The sequence below is a fragment of the Arvicola amphibius genome, chromosome 1 (assembly GCF_903992535.2).
Source record: "Arvicola amphibius chromosome 1, mArvAmp1.2, whole genome shotgun sequence".
Classification (NCBI taxonomy): Eukaryota; Metazoa; Chordata; class Mammalia; order Rodentia; family Cricetidae; genus Arvicola; species Arvicola amphibius.
In genome coordinates, this window is record NC_052047.1 from 192827974 (window position 1) to 192846527 (window position 18554).

Consider the following 18554-nt stretch of genomic DNA (forward strand, 5'->3'; position numbering starts at 1 on the left):
GTCTCATTAGCTCTGAAGGTAGATTGTTCTTATCAATGGAGAGAGTCAACAGAAGAGGGCGGTCAATCCTTCTGAGACAGAATCCGTTTGATTCTGACAACTTCCCCCTTTGGGTTGGTTGGTTTGTTTACTTTCCGGAACTTTGTATTAAGGAAAATGAAAACGTAACAGAAGTGGGGAAAACGTGTTAGAAGCCTCGATTAAGAGGATCAAGCCATGCCCCACGGCGGCTCATCTCAGATGCCACCTCCTTAGACTGGAGTCCGCTCGGGATCCACCGGGAGGCCCCAGAGGCTCCAGAGCGCGGCCCCGCGTCGGGTTCCAACCGAATTTGCTTCCTCCTCTTCCCGCACAGCGTGGGTCACCTCGGCCTGCTGGCGTTTCTGACAACCCACCGGCAGTGCCGGGTGATGTGTGAGTGAGTCTCTCCGCGCTGGGCCCCCCGAGAGCGAGCAGGCGCCCGCCACTTCCTCTTTCTCGCTCTGACTAAGACACCCTCCCTCCATCCCGCTCCTGGGGTGGAGGCGGGTGCCCTCACGCCCCGCCCAGGAGGCGTGGCCAATGCCGAGGGGCGGGGAAACACCCATATTTGGCCTTATATGGGCAGTCACGTCACAGGACGCGCACTCATTCACATAAAACGCTGCGCTGCCGGCGGAATCCCCGGCTTTCTGGGGCAGCGAGTGGCGGGGCCTGGTGCGGAGCTCGCGGGACGTGAAGAACAACGTCGCGCGGCCCCTCGCGCCGGCCGGGCTAGGTCTTTGCAAGGCCACAAGCACCGCGGGGGGTGCTCCGCTCGTCCACGCCGGCCTCGGGCCGCTGGGTGGCGGAGGCATGAAGGTCACTTCGCTCGACGGGCGCCAGCTGCGCAAGATGCTCCGGCAGGAGGCCGAGGCGCGCTGTGTGGTGCTCGACTGCCGGCCCTACCTGGCCTTCGCCGCGTCGAGCGTGCGCGGCTCGCTCAACGTCAACCTCAACTCGGTGGTGCTGCGGCGGGCCCGGGGCGGCGCGGTGTCGGCGCGCTACGTGTTGCCCGACGAGGCGGCTCGCGCTCGGCTGCTGCAGGAGGGCGGCGGCGGCGTGGCGGCGGTGGTCGTGCTGGACCAGGGCAGCTGCCACTGGCAGAAGTTGAGGAAGGAGAGCGCCGCGCGCGTCGTGCTCACCTCGCTGCTGGCCTGCCTGCCCGCCGGCCCGCGGGTCTACTTCCTTAAAGGTGAGCTCGTCCCGGGAGCCGCGGGTCCCTTGCCGTCTGCCTCCTTCCCCCTGCACCCTGGGCCTGGCCACCGGGGCCCCGGGGTTGCCTCGTTGCGTGGGAACTCTGGCCCGGGGAAAGTCACAACTCGAGGGAATGTGCACCCCGGGGTTTCGCGTGCGCTTGGGAGGTCCCTGCGAACGTCAGCGTCCGGGGCTTCCTTCTCCCCACCCCCGTTTTCCTCGAAAGCGTCTGGCAACCTGTCTGTCCCCTTGGCTGGGTGGGCTGGGAAGGTGCGGCGGGCCGTGCTCCTTAGTTCCGGGGGCCGAGGGCCCCTGCTGGCCTCTGGCGCAGTTTGCATACCACGGGGGTCGGAATCTTTCTTAACAGATCTGGCGCGATCAAGCAAGTCGAGACCCTCCCCCGGGAGAGTGGCGCCGCAGAGTCCCCTTTCTTCCCGCCTAGACAATTACTGTACGTTAGGTTGCGTCTTGGTGGGCCTCTTGCCTTTTTGACCCTGGCAAGTCCCTCCCCTTCCTCTCCCTCTATTGCTTTTTATTGTTTTCCTCCAGCCTCCTTCTCCCACCCTAGGCCTTTCTCGAGCTTAATTTGGAACTGACAGCTTTCCCAGCCCTTTTATCCTCCCTTCCCCGGCTGGGATTATCCCTGGGACCGTCTCAGAGACTGCCAACCGGCCAGCCCGGTTAGGAGAGGTGCCGCAGGGGCTGTGAGATGTGGAGATTCTGTGGCCTTTGATTTTAGGCCTTCAAGGGCTGCCTCCAGGCCCGACCATTTCACCTGCTGGGGAGATAACTTTGGCTTCCGGTTGTGGGTGGGTGATTTATTCTCAAACCCCACATCATTGATTTCTGGGTCATTTCCTGTGACTGCTCTTGCCTTCTAACCTCAAACGTGTGGGAACCCTGGCCGGGGTGCAGAGGTGATAGCAGAACGGATAGGGCCCCACAGCTCTGTTGACTGAGTACCTGGCGCGGGAAGCCTGACGTCGTTCAGAATTCGGGTGCAGTGAGCTAAGACCCTGTTTCAAATCGATGCAACCTGAAATGTCACACCACACTGCAGGCCAGGAAGATTCCAGAGCTCCTTATCTATTAACACCTCTTGCTAACTGTCCCTTGTTGATCCCATTGGGAGATAACAGCTGCAGGGTGTTGGAAGGGTGGCCCTCTCTAGGCTCTGCAGAGGTCTCTCACTTTTTAAAAATGAAGTAATGTGTATTCAGGTGAACATGAGCAGCACAAAGTATGTATAAAGAGATGCATGGCTTCCTCACACCCTAAAACAGGTTCCCTCGTGGATAGCTTTTAAACCAATTGGAACCATCCATTTCCCCAGTTGGCCTCTTTTACCCAGCTAGATTCTGGACACATCCATGCTGCTTGGTGATAGGTAGTGCCCCAGGATGAGCTGGGCACCCGGGTTGCTGGGTTGCTTCCGGCCTGGCTGTGTGAGGGAGAGGGGAGATGTCGTTGTAAGGTGCTCTGGCTTGTGCAGTCTTGCCTCTCATTCAGACCATAAAAACGCTAAGATCAAAAGTGGTGTGCATTTGGGATTTCAGTGGAAATTGCTACCCTTATAACTGCCGAAGTTCAAACTGTTGCAGGGGAGAATGCCTTTCTCTTACATAGCACGTGTCCAGATGGGCATTCGGGGTTTGACCTGGTGGCATCCAGATGTTGGTGTCAGGCCTGCCACACTTCCTCTAGTCAGTCCCCTCTCCCGCTGATGAGGCGATGAGGACCTCATCAGTTGGGTAGTTGGAGCTCATACGCTGTCTGATTGTGCCCTAGCGTTTGTGTGTGCCGTCTCTGTTCCCTGCAGTGCAGGGATGTCTGAAGGAGGTCGAAGCAGCCGGAGGAATTGCTAGCACTCTTGTAGTTGGAGTGAGGTGTGAGTGAGACAGCACAGAGGAATGTTGTCTCCACACCTCTGGTGGGAGTGGGTGGAGGGCAGAGACCTAATCTCCTGACCCCAGTTTGAAGAGACAAGCCCTGTTGTTTATCTGTCCTTCAGCTGCGTGGAGACACTTGGCCTGTTTTATTTTGTTAACTGGCAAGCAGTATCCCACCCTGACCAGCTCTTCTCTCCACTTTCCTGCCTACCAGCTCTTAAATGCTCTATTGAAGGCCTAGAGATGAGGTGGCCTGAAGGCTTCTCTTCCCCGAAGCCTTGTCCTCAACTTTGGGAGTGCCTGAGCTATTCTTTGTCCAGATGCCCACAAACCTGTCATTTTGTTTCCTGGAACCCAAACTGTGGAAGCCAGGCCTACCCCCGTGATTTATTGACTATGAAATGCAGCCCCCCCTCCTCCACCACCCCTAAGGCTGTGTGGGTTGGTATAAGTCTGTAACATTCCCTCTGCCTCCTAGAAGGGAAGGGGGCTGCCAGGGGAAGCTAAGACACCAAAGCCTTCACCTCTGCTCCCTTCCCCTTCTAGCCAAGCCCCCTGTTTTCATGGCAGAGAACGTGACCATTTGTGGAGGACCAGCAGTTTCTCAAGGGCGCTAGTGAGCTCTTTGTGAGTGACCACAGGGGAGATTTGGGGGTACTAGATGGGGGCAGGGGCAGAAGCTGAGAGGAAGCCAGAATGACAAGATGACTCATTCTAGGAACTGGCTGTAGCTCCCAGGAGGGTGTAGGAGACTGCCATCTAATCCATTAACCCTTTGCTGACTGCAGAAGGGAGGGAGCCCTCTTACTGGGCTGCCCGTCTAGCACCCAGAGACAGAGGCATAAAGGGAGCTCCTTGGGAAGGACCTTGTCGCAATGTGCTTATGTTACTGGTGGCTTGGACCCTTGAGACTAGTGAAAGATAGGTGGGTTTTCTGGAGGCTCTCAGAAGTACCTTGGGTTGCTGTTGGTGAAACAGAAGGTTCCTAAGCAAGATGTTCAGTCTACCTACTATGCCGAGGCTTTCTGTGGGCCTCCAGGCCAGGTTTACTGATTCTTCCCCGCTGGTCTTGAGACTATTTATTGATGTGGGTACGCTTCTGTTACTGGTCATTTTTATACCTTGGGGTGCGGGCAGAGTCTTGCATATAGCCCAGGCTGGCCTTCGACTCATGACCCTCCTAACCACCTGCTCAGATTGAAGGCATGTGCGCCATGCTCGGCTCTCCAGGATGCCCTTTGACCTCACGGGAGCCTTCTGGAGGAATTGAAATATAATACCAGCATCCTCCCATGCCCAGAAGTCTGCATTTTTCCATTTGGTTTAAAGTGTATTAACTTGATGTGTGACTAAATTGGACCTATAGAAGGGGTTGTCAGTGACCTTAGGAGTGAGAAAGGGCATGCTTCTATGAATGGAGGCCGGTACAGCTATGATTTTTGCCTAGAGCAAATGGACTAGGAAAAAAGCCAGTTTAGGAGTCTTCTTAGAAATCAATGAAAGTTCACATAATCACGCCTTTGTTTTAGGTAAACAAGAGAAGAAAATTGCTTTTGTTTTCTGAGGGGATATGGTTAATATTTACCAAATGCCAGATAAGCTGCTTCTGATAAACACAGAAAGTTAATCATTGCCTCTCTTTGAGAGACCTTTAAAAACTTGACGTATTTATTTATGTGTGTATGTGTGGGTATATGTGCACCATGTGTGTACAGGAACCCAAGGAGGGAAGAATAAGGTGTTAGACTCCTCCTGGAGTGTGCATTACAGGTGTTGTGAGATTTCATGTGGGTGCTACAAGCTGAAGCCCAGGTTCTCTGCAAGAGCAATAAGTGCTCTTAACTGCTATCCATCCCTCTAGCCCCAGATGACAGACTTTTAGGAGTGTGTGTATGTATATAAGTGAGGGAAGTCCACTTTTTTATTCTAGAACTGATGGTTTTGCTCAGTTTTCTTAAATTACATTTATCAGCCGGGCGGTGGTGGTGCGTGCCTTTAATCCCAGCACTCAGGAGGCAGAGGTAGGCGGATCTCTGAGTTCGAGGCCAGCCTGGTCTACAAGAGCTAGTTCCAGGACAGACTCTAGAAACGACAGGGAAACCCTGTCTCGGAAAGAAAAAAAAGAAAAAAAATTACATTTATTTACTTATGTTTTTATTGAGCATGCTTATGTCATAGCACACATGTGGGGGCCAGAGAACAACTTGCAGGAATTGATTCTCTCACTCTGTTCTGTGGTTCTCGGGTGGTATCAGTTGTCAGGTTTGGGGGCAGGTGGCTCTACCCACAGAGCTAGCTTTAGCTGCTCAGAAGTTGCTTTGCCTTAGCCGGTTTGTTGTAGCTCTCTTATAGTCGCGATGGATGTTTGCTGACAGTCCGAGAACCCAGTGCCTTTGCTTGTCTCACTTTCGTTTGTTTGTTTGTTTTTGAAGGGGGGTACGAGACGTTCTACTCACAATATCCCGAGTGCTGTGTGGATGTGAAGCCCGTTTCCCAAGAGAAGACCGAGAGTGAGAGGGGCCTCCTCGGCCAGTGTGGAAAGCCCATCCTCAGTGTCACCCTCAGGCCAGCTTATGACCAGGTATGTGACTCGCCACTGCACCGGGGAACCGACGCTGAGCTGACGGAGCTGCTGTGGCTTGCACACATGCGTTCCCATCGCAGAGCGAGTGGGCAGTCTTCCAGCACACGGGGCTCACTAGGGTCCCTGGGCCACAGGATGCTGGGCAGCTTCTGAAGAAGAGAGGAAGTGAGAGAGATCATTGTTATTAGCTGGCTTGGGCAGTTTGGGGAAGCTTGAAAATACTGGTTTAGGTTTCCCTGAAGACATTCAGAGCTGACTCTGAGGCTTCCTGTGTTGTTCTGTTTTTCGCTTTTTAGATTTGTTTTATTTTATGTGTGTGAGTGTTTTGCTTGCATGTGTGCATGCAAGTGCTCTTACTTAGCTGCCGAGTCTTTTGTTTTGGGAGGATAGGCTTGCTGTGTATGTGTAGCCCAAGGCAGCCTTGACTTAACTCCCTGAGCCCAGCAAAGGCTGGGTTTGTGGGCTTGTGCCCCATCTTGGCCGACTCCTGAAGGCTTCTGGTACTTATTTCCATACATTCTGGTGCCAGAGGAAATGGAGATTCTAAAAGGCTAGATGTTTCTGTAAGCATATGGGGTTTTGTTGGTTGGTTTTTTATTTTTGCTTTAAAAAGGTATACTTTATACAACTCACTGACAAGAGGCTAGGTACCTATAAAATGATAGGGGAAGGCGGGGAAAAAGCAGGCGAAAGTCCAGGTCTGACAGAAACTAGAGTTCAGGCGCTACCTTGCCGTCTCACAGAGGGCAAGGTTCTTATCATTGGCCAATGGAATGTCTGACATTTGCAAAGACTCCAGCCACTGGCCCACAGCAGCCCCAGACTTAGGTGGCCCCTCTTCAATTCCCTGCTCTGGTTCTTTCAGGATCTCTGTATCCCATCTGCCCTTTGGCCTACACATCTGACTTGGAAGTTTTTCAGTCTTTGCTCAAAACAAAGAACATAGCAAAGCCTAATAGAGATATGACTGAAAAATGCCAGCTCCCTGCCGTGGGCAAAACTCAGGCCCTGGAATTCTGAATACAAATGTGTGACCTTGCTTCTAATGGGACTCTTGGTCACTGCAAGCCTTAGCCTGACCACATGCCAGTCACAGGTTATGTTTGTCTTTCAAGAAAAATCAGCATGTGCGGTGAGCCTGAAGCCCCAGCACGTATCTAAGCTGGATGCGGGGTGTGTGTGTGTGTGTGTTGTGTTGTGTTCTGCCTCTTTCTCAGAAAGTGAAAGAGAAGTAGGAGTTGACAACAGGTTATGAAAGCTCTGTAGACCTTTGGCCTACTGGGGGTGGGGTGCTCTGATGTGTCCTCAGCCCTCATCTGGGAAACCCCCGTACACTGAGAGGCCAGACAAGCTGTCATAGTCTCCGGGTTTTCTGACAGCTTTGGTGTCTTCCTCTTGAGTTGAACAGAAGATTTGGAAAAGGAGAGAAATAGAATTTCAGGGGTGTGATGGGCCAGCTGCAGGGAACTTTGGATGGTGTCCCAGGCTGGTGTGTCAGCATTTTCTAGGAAGTGTCCAGCATGCTTCTTTGAGGGGGTGGCTATTGGTGCCATGGGGAAGGGGTGGGTCTATATCTGATCAAAGGTAGAATGGAATTAGATTGAGTCTCGGGCCTCTTTCCCAAGCAGAGTCTACCATCTCTACCATTTTTTCTAGTTTCTAACCAGTGGGGTGCTTGGGCAGGGCTGGGCAGGGCTGGGCTGGGTGCAGGGGACAGTCTGCTCTCAGGCCAAGACCAGAGCTGTTGGGATTGCTGGGCTTCAGGATCTGCCCTGTGTCTTCTCCAGGATTCTAAAGACGGTAGTCGCATAATATACAAGTTAATGCAGCTATTTCCAAAACAGCTATGACTGTTACACACACACACACACACACACACACACACACACACACACACACACACAAACCCTGTCTCGAAAAACAAGACAAACAAAAGAAAAAAGAAAGAAACTGTCTGTAAAAGGCATTATTACCTATCTTACAGATCTGTTTTAAGATTAGTACCTATAGGTATCTGAAGCCCCCGAAACGCTGGTGAGAATAAAAATGCTGATGTAGATATGTATGTAACTCGGTTGCTGGTTGCTAGAGTGCTTGCTTACACACTGGACCCGGCGTTCAGTCTAAGACCACAGAAACCGGGTGCGGAGGCATACGCCTATCAGGCCGGTATTTGGGAGACAGAGGCAGAATATCAAACTACACCCTGTGCCCAGCCCAGCTATGTGTAGAGTTTGAGACAAGCCTGAGTTACATGAGACCCAACTCAAAAAGTGTGCATGTGTGTGTGTGTGTGTGTTGTGTGTGTGTGTGCGCGCGCGCACGTTACCCCTTCAATAAATTCTCTGTTACTTTCTTCTGTGTAGTTGAATTGGCTTTTGCTTAAATACCTCAAGTGCTGGGTGGGTTGCCTGCTGCTGACCCCCATCTCTTGGTCCCTTACCTTTCTCCTTACTATGGGTCTGGCTAAGAATTTCCATTCTACCGTTTCTGTGGCAGGAAATGGGGGTGTGTGTCTCCAACAGTCAGTGGCCTTTGCTTGGCAGCTTAGAACCCTGTAAATGCACGCAGATTACTGAGTCTGTCTAGCCTAGAGCTCTGTTCACCTAGGGGTAGACGGTCTTTGACTCTGCCTCTTTAGGAGCTTCTGAACTAGAAGCCTGGGGTGTGGGCGATGACCTCACCCTGTCTAACTCCTACACTCCATGTGAAGGTCGGGGGTGGGGAAGCCCCTCTGCTGTGGTCTGACAGCTTTCCTGAGTCTAGATTCTGGGTAGGTAGGGGTTATTTTTAATTCTAAGAAACATACTTTTTTGGGGGAGAGGGGGAACGGCACCTTTGCCATCCCTAAAATGTAGATGGCTGTGTGTCAAGGTTTATGCAGTACGTGATATAAAACGCTGTAAAGGGAGGATACTTTGCCAAACCATTTTCCGTGTTCGCTATGGCTTAGGAAGCTGCCCTGCAGAGCCCACTGGCTTTCCCTGGTTGTTTCAGGGGGGAGTTTGAACTTAAACAAGAGCCCTTTCAGTTCCGACCACTTCCCACCCCGGAAGTTAGCACCGGAAGGCTGCTGTGTGACTTCTAAGCTCCTGGTCCCTGAGAATTTTGCTGTCACTGAGTCACAAGGGCTTGCCAAGATGGAGGTGCCACCCACTCTTGGCTGACTTGCCCTGGCTCTGAACTCTCTACCTGGGAACCAGAAAGGGAACCTCACACTTAAACAAATAGGTCAGGGCTTTTGTTTGCCTTCTCCCAAATGAATGAGCTAATCTAATGTCTCCTGGTTGTCCTCTGTCCCTGCTTCCAGGGTGGCCCAGTTGAAATCCTTCCCTTCCTCTACCTTGGAAGTGCCTACCATGCATCCAAGTACGAGTTCCTCGCCAACCTGCACATCACCGCCCTGCTGAATGTTTCCCGCCGGACCTCGGAGGCCTGCACCACCCACCTGCACTACAAATGGATCCCTGTGGAGGACAGCCACACAGCTGACATCAGCTCCCACTTCCAAGAAGCAATAGATTTTATTGGTAGGTTCAGCCACCTCCTCTCCATTGTTTTGGGAGTCTCCTTGGAGTGGAATATGTATTCTTTTCTTTTGATATCTTGGTATGGTTACCTTCTTGGAAAGAAAGGAGTCTGTTTTTTGGAAACAGCAACTTCTGTAACCCTAGGTGGCCTCAACTGTGCTATGCAACCAAGACCGGCTTTGAATCCCTGATCTTCTCCCAGCTCTCAAGTGGTGGGATCAGGAACCCACCACCGTGCCCAGTTTAAGAAAGGGTCTTGTCTATGCAGCCTGAAGACTTGGGGCGAAGAGCAGGCATTTTAGCCATCACAAAGGCAGTGGGAGGAGCCGAGTTACTCCTGTTAGGAGTTTTAGTTTACAAGATAAATGAATTAATATCATTTTATGGCAATACTTTGCTGCTCTTGTTATTGTTTCAGTGGTCGGGAGCAGAGTGCAGCCATGTGTAATGTTCTGCAGAGGGGAGCCTCCTTCTACGTAGGTTAGGCTATTTTTAAAGCAAACAGAAGGATGGAGGGAACACTCCTTACACACCAAGCCTTGAAGGTCCCAGCAGCTTTGCATAGCTCTGGCAAACAGCTTTGGAGGCAATTGATTTTGCATTTTCAGCTAACTCTGGGTTAAAGATAGCACTTGACTCAAAACCCCGTGCCTTGTGCACAGAAAACTTGGCATCGTTTGCATCCCTGTATCCTGCGAAGCAGTTATTGTCTTCCCATCATACGAGCCTGGAGGCTGGAACCTTGGCCTCTAGTCCCTCTGCCCGGACAGAGCTTGGGCTCTCAGTGTGTTGTCTTGATTACCCTCACATTCCAGATTGCTTCCCCCATTGTGTTTAGCCTGACTTCTCTGTCTCCCATGTACAAACACACTCAGGATCCTGCCCCCCTTTTCTCTTCCTTCTTTCTCTTTAACATGCATAGTTGCTGGGATTGAGACATCATTTTCCTATGTCTTGTTAAAGGCAGGTGTTAGGCACAAGGGTAATTATTTAGTGCAGGCAGCAATTAAAGGCTCCCTTCAGCCACGTGGAAGGGCCTGCTTACCACACACGGTGTCATAAGAAATCTTGACAAACTCGTCAACGGCACAGACTGAGGCTTTCCTTGTCGCCCAAGTCTCTAGGCTGAGACTCTTTTTGAAGCCTGAGAAGCAGCCAAGATGGTGGGTTCTAGATGGGAACTCTTGACTTTTCTTCATGCCCTTGGGAGGGTTCCTTCTCAGCCTGTTACTTAATTACCTGCATAGCTACCGAATGAGGTCATGCAACCTGCCCCCGTCCAGTTCTGAGAAACCTCCCTCCACATCCTGTGTGTATGTTGTGTCTATATTTGTGGACACAGTCCCACAGTGTTTCCAAAGCCTTGTACTCAAATAAGCACTGACATCCAGGGGAGGATGATGCTGTGGGTAGCAGGAGCCTGAGGTTTGGAAAGTTCTGGAAACGATGCACTCCATATCCTTTGGGTCCTTGAATGTGGCAGTAGTCCACTGAACGCTCACAGACAGCGGAGGAGCAAGGGGAAGTGAGACACAATTCTGTAATTGCCCTTGACCCCATAATCCCAAGGACTGTGAGTCTGGGCTTTGAACCGACTTTCGGGGACTCTTGTTGGGGACCGGCTCTTTATTATTCCCTTTGTATTGATGTGTTGCTGTACCTCCAGTGAGTTCCTCTGGGCATGCTCTGGAGGTTTGTTGTTTGGATTGGAAATCTCAAAGGTTCCTCCCTGACCCCTTAGAACTGTGATCTTTTAGATACAGAGTCATTTTCAGACTTCCTGAACTCTAAGCATATGGGTGGAGGGTGGTAAAAGAAGTAATATTTTCCCCTTCATTTTTTTGAATACTGTGGTCTTCCAGAGTAGCAGTTATAGCTACATCTAACTTCCCATGAGGTGATTACTTCCTCACTATCAAGAGAGGGAATTGGGGAGACTTGTGTGATTTTGATTTGAGATATATTCACCTTCCCTATTTTTAGCATGTTTTTGTTTTGTGGGGGAGAGCAGAACAGGAACAAAGGACCGACCCTTCATGCACGTGTGCGCGCACACACACACATGCACACTTGGTCATAGTAAGCAAGAGATGGTGACTCTATAGCAGTGCCTCCCCTTTGTTGAGCAAGGTGGGGTTTGCGGAAGCCGATTATATCCATCCAGTGAGCGTCACTTAGCCAGGACTGTAATTAGTGACCGGGCACTGTTTGTTGTATGTTTGGTGGTGAGAACCCTGGAACCTCACCAAGCATCCCGCCCTGTCACAGCAAGACAGGGTGCTCAGGGAATCCAGAAGACCTCTTCCAGCATGGGCCTGTGTCGTCACCATTAGAATCAGAACTGGAGAGGCTAAGTCTCTGAGCCTTAGACACTCAGGGAATGACATCCGCCCAACAAAAAAAAAACCCGCGTGTGATGTTAAGGATGTTCCCATGCCCCTTTGAGCTGAACCTAGAACACGGATTGAGAGGCTGTGTCTAGAGGGGACGTTTCTGGGTCTAGCCCTGTGCAAGGGCCCTGCAAGGACCTGTGCAAGGGCCCTGGGAAACAGTCCTGCCTGGGACATATGTCATTGGGATTTCAAGCTCTATTACAGTCTCATTTGTAGCCCAAGCTTGCCTTGAACTTGTGGTCCTCCCATCCATCCCTCAGATGCTGGGATTATAGATACATGCCGTGCTCAGCGTGAGGACCATGACCCTTGAACTTGCACTGTGGAGGGCTGTCAGGTCGCACAGGTTGTCCCTCGTGTGTCCTGCAGTTGGTGTTCCTTTTAGATCCTAGCTCTGACCGACTGCCCTTCTCTCACTCCCTTCCAGACTGTGTCAGGGAAGAAGGAGGAAGGGTCCTCGTGCACTGTGAGGCTGGGGTCTCCCGGTCGCCCACCATCTGCATGGCGTACCTCATGAAGACCAAGCAGTTTCGCCTGAAGGAGGCCTTCGACTACGTCAAGCAGAGGAGGAGCGTGATCTCTCCCAACTTTGGCTTCATGGGACAGCTTCTTCAGTATGAGTCAGAGACCCTGCCTTCCACCCCCACCCCTCAGCCTCCCTCCTGCCAAGGGGAGGCAGCCAGCTCCTCGTTTATGGACCATTTACAGACACTGAGCCCTGACATGCAGGGTGCCTACTGCACATTCCCTACCTCGGTGCTGGCACCGGTGCCCACCCACTCCACAGTCGCAGAGCTCCACAGGAGCCCTGTGGCCACGGCCACGTCCTGCTGAGACTGGGATTGGCTGCCAGTGAAGCCCCAAGAGCAACTGTGATTTTTGTTTTTTTAAACTTGCGGACATTTCATACCTGTGCAATACTGCAGACCTCTCTCTGTCCGCTGCCCCAGTGAGACGGTGGTGGTCACCAGGCTTGCAGGTGCACTTCGGACCGACCCCGAGCGTAGCTTCTCGGGACTGTAGGAAGGCCAAGCCATGCCTCCAGCGCAGCGCTTGCTGACCGCTCTGCTCCCAGAGCCCCTGCCCACTCAGGACCTCCCGGTCCGTGCATCTCAGAAGTTCGCCTTTTCATTTCAAGCATAAGGCAATAAATCCCCACAGCCCAGTGGGGGCAAGACACCACTGGACCAGGAGAGAAGGCAGTGACGAGGCCCATTCATTTTGAAGGAAGCACAATTCTCACTCTGTTTTTTTGAACTTTGGCAAACTTTTTGTCTGTCTCTGTCACTTTAGGGAATAAAGCGGGTCACCACCCAGTCACAAAAGTTAGCCCTGCTAGATTTGTCAAGACAGAAGTACCTTCCGTCTGACCCCAGAAGTGTTGTTGAGATTCTGTCTTGGGTTCCATGAAAGCTGTTGGCTGAAGAAGATGCTGAAAAGTCAGGGTTTCTTATCAAGGGTTCTGTGACCGTGGACTCTGGCATAGTTTTTGTGCATACTTGAACCTGTCCCATTGAATCTCTCTTTAAAGCCACTCTGCTGTCAGTTCAGAAAGTTTGCAGCCCCTAGACCAGAAATCACCCCTTTGAGGAGGTGGCAGTAAGTGCCTGGAGAAAGGGGGTGCGCACTGTGTTCTGGGTCAGTGACAGTAAGTGCCTGGAGAAAGGGGGTGCGCACTGTGTTCTGGGTCAGTGGCAGTAGTGCCTGGAGAAAGGGGGTGCACACTGTGTTCTGGGTCAGTGACAGTAAGTGCCTGGAGAAAGGGGGTGCGCACTGTGTTCTGGGTCAGTGACAGGACTTGTTCAGTTTAGTGTCCTTTGTGTACTGAGTCGTCGTCCGTTGTGACTGTTTCCCTCCCTGCTCCTGGGGGGTTGTCTTCGAGCTACTGATCCTGGGGTTTGTCTCTTTTGCAGTGTGGTACTACTTCTGTTCTTTGATAGGTTATTTCTCCGGGGGAAAGGCAGTAAGCCCCCCCAAAATCCATGTGAATGTGAAGAAAAGCAGTGTGTTGCTGGTTGTTTTTTACGTAGTGCAAAATAAAAATAACTTAAAAGTGCTTGTTCCTGTTAGTGGTGACGAGTAGGAGGGAATGCTTTTCAGGCAGAGATTTAAGCCTGCCTTACTGTTTTGTGTGTTTATTTTTAATTTTTTTGTTTTATATGAGTGGGTATTTTGCCTGTACACCACATGCACACCCAGTACCTGCAGAGGCCAGAAGAGACACTGGAGTTAGAGACAGTTGTGAGCTGCCGCGTGGGTGCTGGAAATCAAACCCAGGTCCTCTGGAAGAGCAGCTAGTGTGCTCTCAACTGTTGAGCCAATCTCTTCCACCTCCATTTATTTCCAACTAGATGTCAGGGTGGTGGTGGTGGATGTGTAGCACTCTCTGTGTTTGCTCTTGAGACTGGTTTTTTTAACAAGGACACAGAATGTTGCTAGAAAAATCCTCGAGGTGGGCAGACCTCCCGCCTAGGCTCTCTCCTTAAACAGCCTGCTTGAACTTTCGCTTCATCCCTGAAGAAAGGGAGCTTGATGCTCTGCAAAGTTCCTGGAAAGACAACACCCTTCTTTCTGGAAAACCCAGATGCCAGGCTTGTGGCAGCCCCCTCTGCCCTGCCTGGCATATGGTAGACTCAGGAAAGGCTGGCTCAGATAGCTGAGGGATAAAGGTTCCCCTTAATGTCCTGCCTCCCTCTTTTTCCTCTTGTAAGTAATTCTTTAAGATAACTCCCTCCGGAGTTCCTAGGTCAATCCCTTAGTGAGGGGGTTTCAATCCAAGTGAAGCTTAACTTGCCTTCTGAGTAATTTCCTCTGCGTCAGTGGAGGAAGGAAGAAGCAGAATCAGCTGTGCGGTTGGTACAGACTAAGTTCCAGATTCGGGGCCTGGTCCCTAACCAGGCCAACAGGAAAATAATGGCTTTTGTGCCATCCTGCTCACCTGATGCTTCCAGCCAAACCTCTCGCTTCAGAAGGGCCCAAAGAGGTCTCCAGCTACCCCAATGTGTGCTTTGCTGGCAAACAGCAAGACAGCCGCCGACTAGCCCTAAGACTGCATGGGACCTTGTTATCTTCCTTTCCTTTCCCCAAAGCGAGCTCCATGGGCCCCTGGGAAAGGCTGCAGATGGGAAGGCCACCCAGACCAAGAAGACCTAATCACTTTGAGTCACTCCCTTAATGCATCCAAGTCTTACTCTGTGTAGAGCAATGGACAGGGATGAAGAATTCCTCACCTTCCCCCTAACTCCTGTTTTGAAGCCAATCTGCAGCCAGCTTGGCTTGCCTGATTCATGACTGCTTCCAAGTCCCACGTCCCTTAAGCCTCTGCTCAGTCTGGAGTATCACCTGGTAACTTACCGTGCAGGACTGTGCAGGTGCTAGAGGACCTTGGAGGGAGAACTGGGGAATAGGCAGCCAGCTGCAGGCTGGACTGCTGTGCTAAGCCGCATCCCACTTGCTGTCGTTCGCTTTATTGCATTAAAGTCTGTCTCTAAAGGGTGAGTAAGTCCTCTAAATCAGGATATGAGGATTGTCATAAGCCCCGTGAGTCATGGTGGGGCAGAGGGGGGCAGAAGTGAAGCCCCACAGCTGGGGAAGGCTCCGGGACTACTGCTCCATTTGCTAGTCTATTAATCTCACCTCCATTTCTGCTGGGATCAACCACGTGGGTGTCCAGCACCAGGTGGAGAAGTCAAGCTAGTGTTATTGTCAGTTAAACTTCAGGGTTTGGGAAAGCACACTCTGGTCTCCAGCATGGTCTCATGTGAAGATGCATCTGAGCCTGAGAGAATAGGAGCTCATCTCCCAACTACACAGATGCACAAACTGTCTCAGGTTCACCCTAATTTCTGAGCTGGGATTGATGGGAGGGTGAGGTCACATGACTACCAAGAGTGTGTCAGGAGCCCTGTGCACCCATGGCAAGGACCCTTAGGAAATGTCTCCCCAACTTCAACAGCCTGAACAGGGGTACCTCTCAGAACTCCTGCCGATTCATCTTCTGAACAACCTGAAACTCACGACTGCCTGTCTCTCTGCTCGGGCTATGTGAGTTCAGAACTAAACTTTCAATCTACAGATGCTGATAGCACTGTGCTTTTAGTTTAGTCTTATTTTTGTTTGGTGGCAGGACCTGCTGTGTAGCGCAGACTGGCCTCAGGCTGCTGAGTGTGGAGATCGGGGAGCACACCACCATGCCCAGTGCTGAGATCGGGGAGCACACCACCATGCCCAGTGCTGAGATCGGGGAGCACACCACCGTGCCCAGTGCTGAGATCGGGGAGCACACCACCGTGCCCAGTGCTGAGATCGGGGAGCACACCACCGTGCCCAGTGCTGAGATCGGGGAGCACACCACCGTTCACAGTGCTGAGATCGGGGAGCACACCACAGTTGCCCAGTGCTGAGATCGGGGAGCACACCACCGTTCACAGTGCTGAGATCAGGGAGCACACCACCGTTCACAGTGCTGAGATCAGGGAGCATACATCATCTGAGATCGGGAATCAACACCTACCATGCCCAGTGCGGAGATCAGGGAGCACACCACCGTGCCCAGTGCTGAGATCAGGGAGCACACCACCGTGCCCAGTGCTGATGAGATCAGGGAGCCACACCACCGTTCACAGTGCTGAGATCAGGGAGCACACCACCGTTTCACAGTGCGGAGATCAGGGAGGCACACCCACCATGCACCAGTGTGGAAATCAGGGAGCACACCACCATCTGAGATCAAGGAGCACACCACCGTTGCCCAGTGCTGAGATCAGGGAGCATACCACCCATGCCCGGTTGTGGAGATCAGGGAGCATACCCACCATGCCCAGTGCAGAGATTGGGGAGCACACCACCATGCCCAGTGCAGAGATTAGGGAACACACCCACCATGCCCAGTATATAGAATATATTCCTTGTTATCAACTCAACCTCAGGTCCATTAAAAAAATGCAATTTTCTTTTTCTTTTACTTCCATTTTCTCAGAGACTTAAAGTAACCACAAACCCTTTAAACCCCATTTGAGAGACTAAATGTACCATTTATGGAAAGAGGTGGGGAATATGTACCTAGAGTGGCCTTTGAGTTGCTGTTTGTCATTTGAACCTGAAATGTTCCCTGCCCCCCAACAGGCTCATGTTTCAAATGCATATTCCCAAGACAGTGGATGTGTTTTAGGAGGCTGTGGAACCTTTAGGAGACTGGGTCTAATTGTCTGAAATAGATCTAGGGTGGGCTTTTGGCTACACGTGCCTCTGGGTCCTGTCTATTCTCTACTTCCTGGTTCCCCCTACTTCCTTCCAAGACCTGAGTTGATGTACCACGCCTTCCTCTGTTATGGCTTCCCTGCCGCGATGGACAAGCAAGGTGAATCTTCCCTCCTGTAAGGTCTGTCAGGGATTGTGGTTCAGAATACAGAAATAACAGATGCCCTGTCTGCCATCTCATTCGGAAGGACTCATTGATGGGACTGGATTCCTTAGTGACTTGGCCAAGTTCTGTAGAGTGGGATAAAAATTATGTAAATATATTATTCAAAAGGTACTTATTAGATGGGTTCATTTGATAGGGTGAGTAGTCCAATCGTGGCTGTCTTAGGGTTTCTGTTGCTGGGATGAAACACCATGACTCAAAGCAAATTGGAGAAGAAAGGGTTTGTTTCAGCTTCCCACTTCCACTTTGTAGCCCATCACTGAAGGAAGTCAGGACAGAAACTCAGCAGGGCAGGAACCTGGAGACAGGAGATGCAGAGGCCATGAAGGATGCTGCTTACTGGTTTGCTCAGCCTGCTTTCTTTTAGAATCCCAGAACACCAGCACATGGGTGGCCCCACCCACAATGGGCTGGACCCTCCCCCATCAATCACTAATTAAGAAAATGCCTTACAGCCGGATCTTAATGGAGGCATTTTGCCAATTGATGTCCCCTCCCCCCATCAGATAACTCTAGCCTCTGTTGAGCTGACACAAAACTCGCTGACACGGCCCAGTTTAGGGTGGATTTTATGTGGACATTTTCTGGGTTTTCTTATGAAACATGGAAACATGGCTCATTTAAATGGACGTCCTAGAAGACAAGCTGCTCATGGCTTCTAGCTGGAACCGGCTTATTGTGAGGCCCCTTCTCATTGGATCTGAGTAGACAGTCTCAGAACTGAAGGAAACTGATTGATCCCAAGGTAGACACCTGACTCAAAGACAGCCCCACCCATAGGCTGATAAGAGACCAGTGAGTGGTGTGGTGTCACGGGTTCTGAGTTTTATCTCTGTCACTTCCCAGCTGTGTGGATATGGACTAATTGTTTCATTTCTCTAAGTCCAAAAGGGATTTTGCTTTTGGTTTCGGTATTTTTGTTGCTATTTTTGTTTGGAGACAGGGTTTTTCTGTGTAGCCCTGGCTGTCCTGGAACTCTCCCTATAGACCAGGCTGACCTCGAACTCAGATATTCGCCTGACTCTGCCTCTGCCTCCCAAGTGCTAGGATTAAAGGTGTGTGCCACTATGTCCAGCCAATGGTTGGTTTTATTATTTATTATTGTTGTTGTTGTTTTGGGACAGTCTCACTGTGCATCCCTGGCTGGTCTGGCACTCACTGTATAGAAACTATGTAGACCTCACAGAGATCTGTCTGTCTTGGTAATGCTGAGATTAAAGGCCTGTGTCATCAAGTCTAGCTGCGGACTGCTTTTTTTGTTTTGTTTTGTTTTGTTTTTTGTTTTTTGAGACAGGGTTTCCCTGTAGTTTCTAGAGCCTGTCCTGGAACTAGCTCTTGTAGACCAGGTTGGCCTCAAACTCAGAGATCCGCCTGCCTCTGCCTCCCGAGTGCTGGGATTAAAGGCGTGCACCACCACCGCCCAGCTGCGGACTGCTTTTTAAATACTGATCAAATCTTATTTCTGGGGAAAACCTCCTCTGTGTTGTATTTCTGTAGACATATGGCTGCCTTTAATTT

General features: G+C 51.1%; 1 protein-coding gene across 1 annotated transcript; it reads left to right on the top strand.

Annotated features, from left to right (window-relative positions):
• The first annotated feature begins 686 nt into the window (after nt 1–686).
• Nucleotides 687–13667, top strand: Dusp5 (dual specificity phosphatase 5). Its single transcript, XM_038317334.1, has 4 exons — nt 687–1213; nt 5537–5685; nt 8999–9218; nt 12039–13667. Exons 1-4 carry the CDS (start codon nt 835–837, stop codon nt 12443–12445), a joined length of 1155 nt encoding a protein of 384 aa, XP_038173262.1. The 5' UTR covers nt 687–834; the 3' UTR covers nt 12446–13667.
• Nucleotides 13668–18554: the final 4887 nt, after the last annotated feature.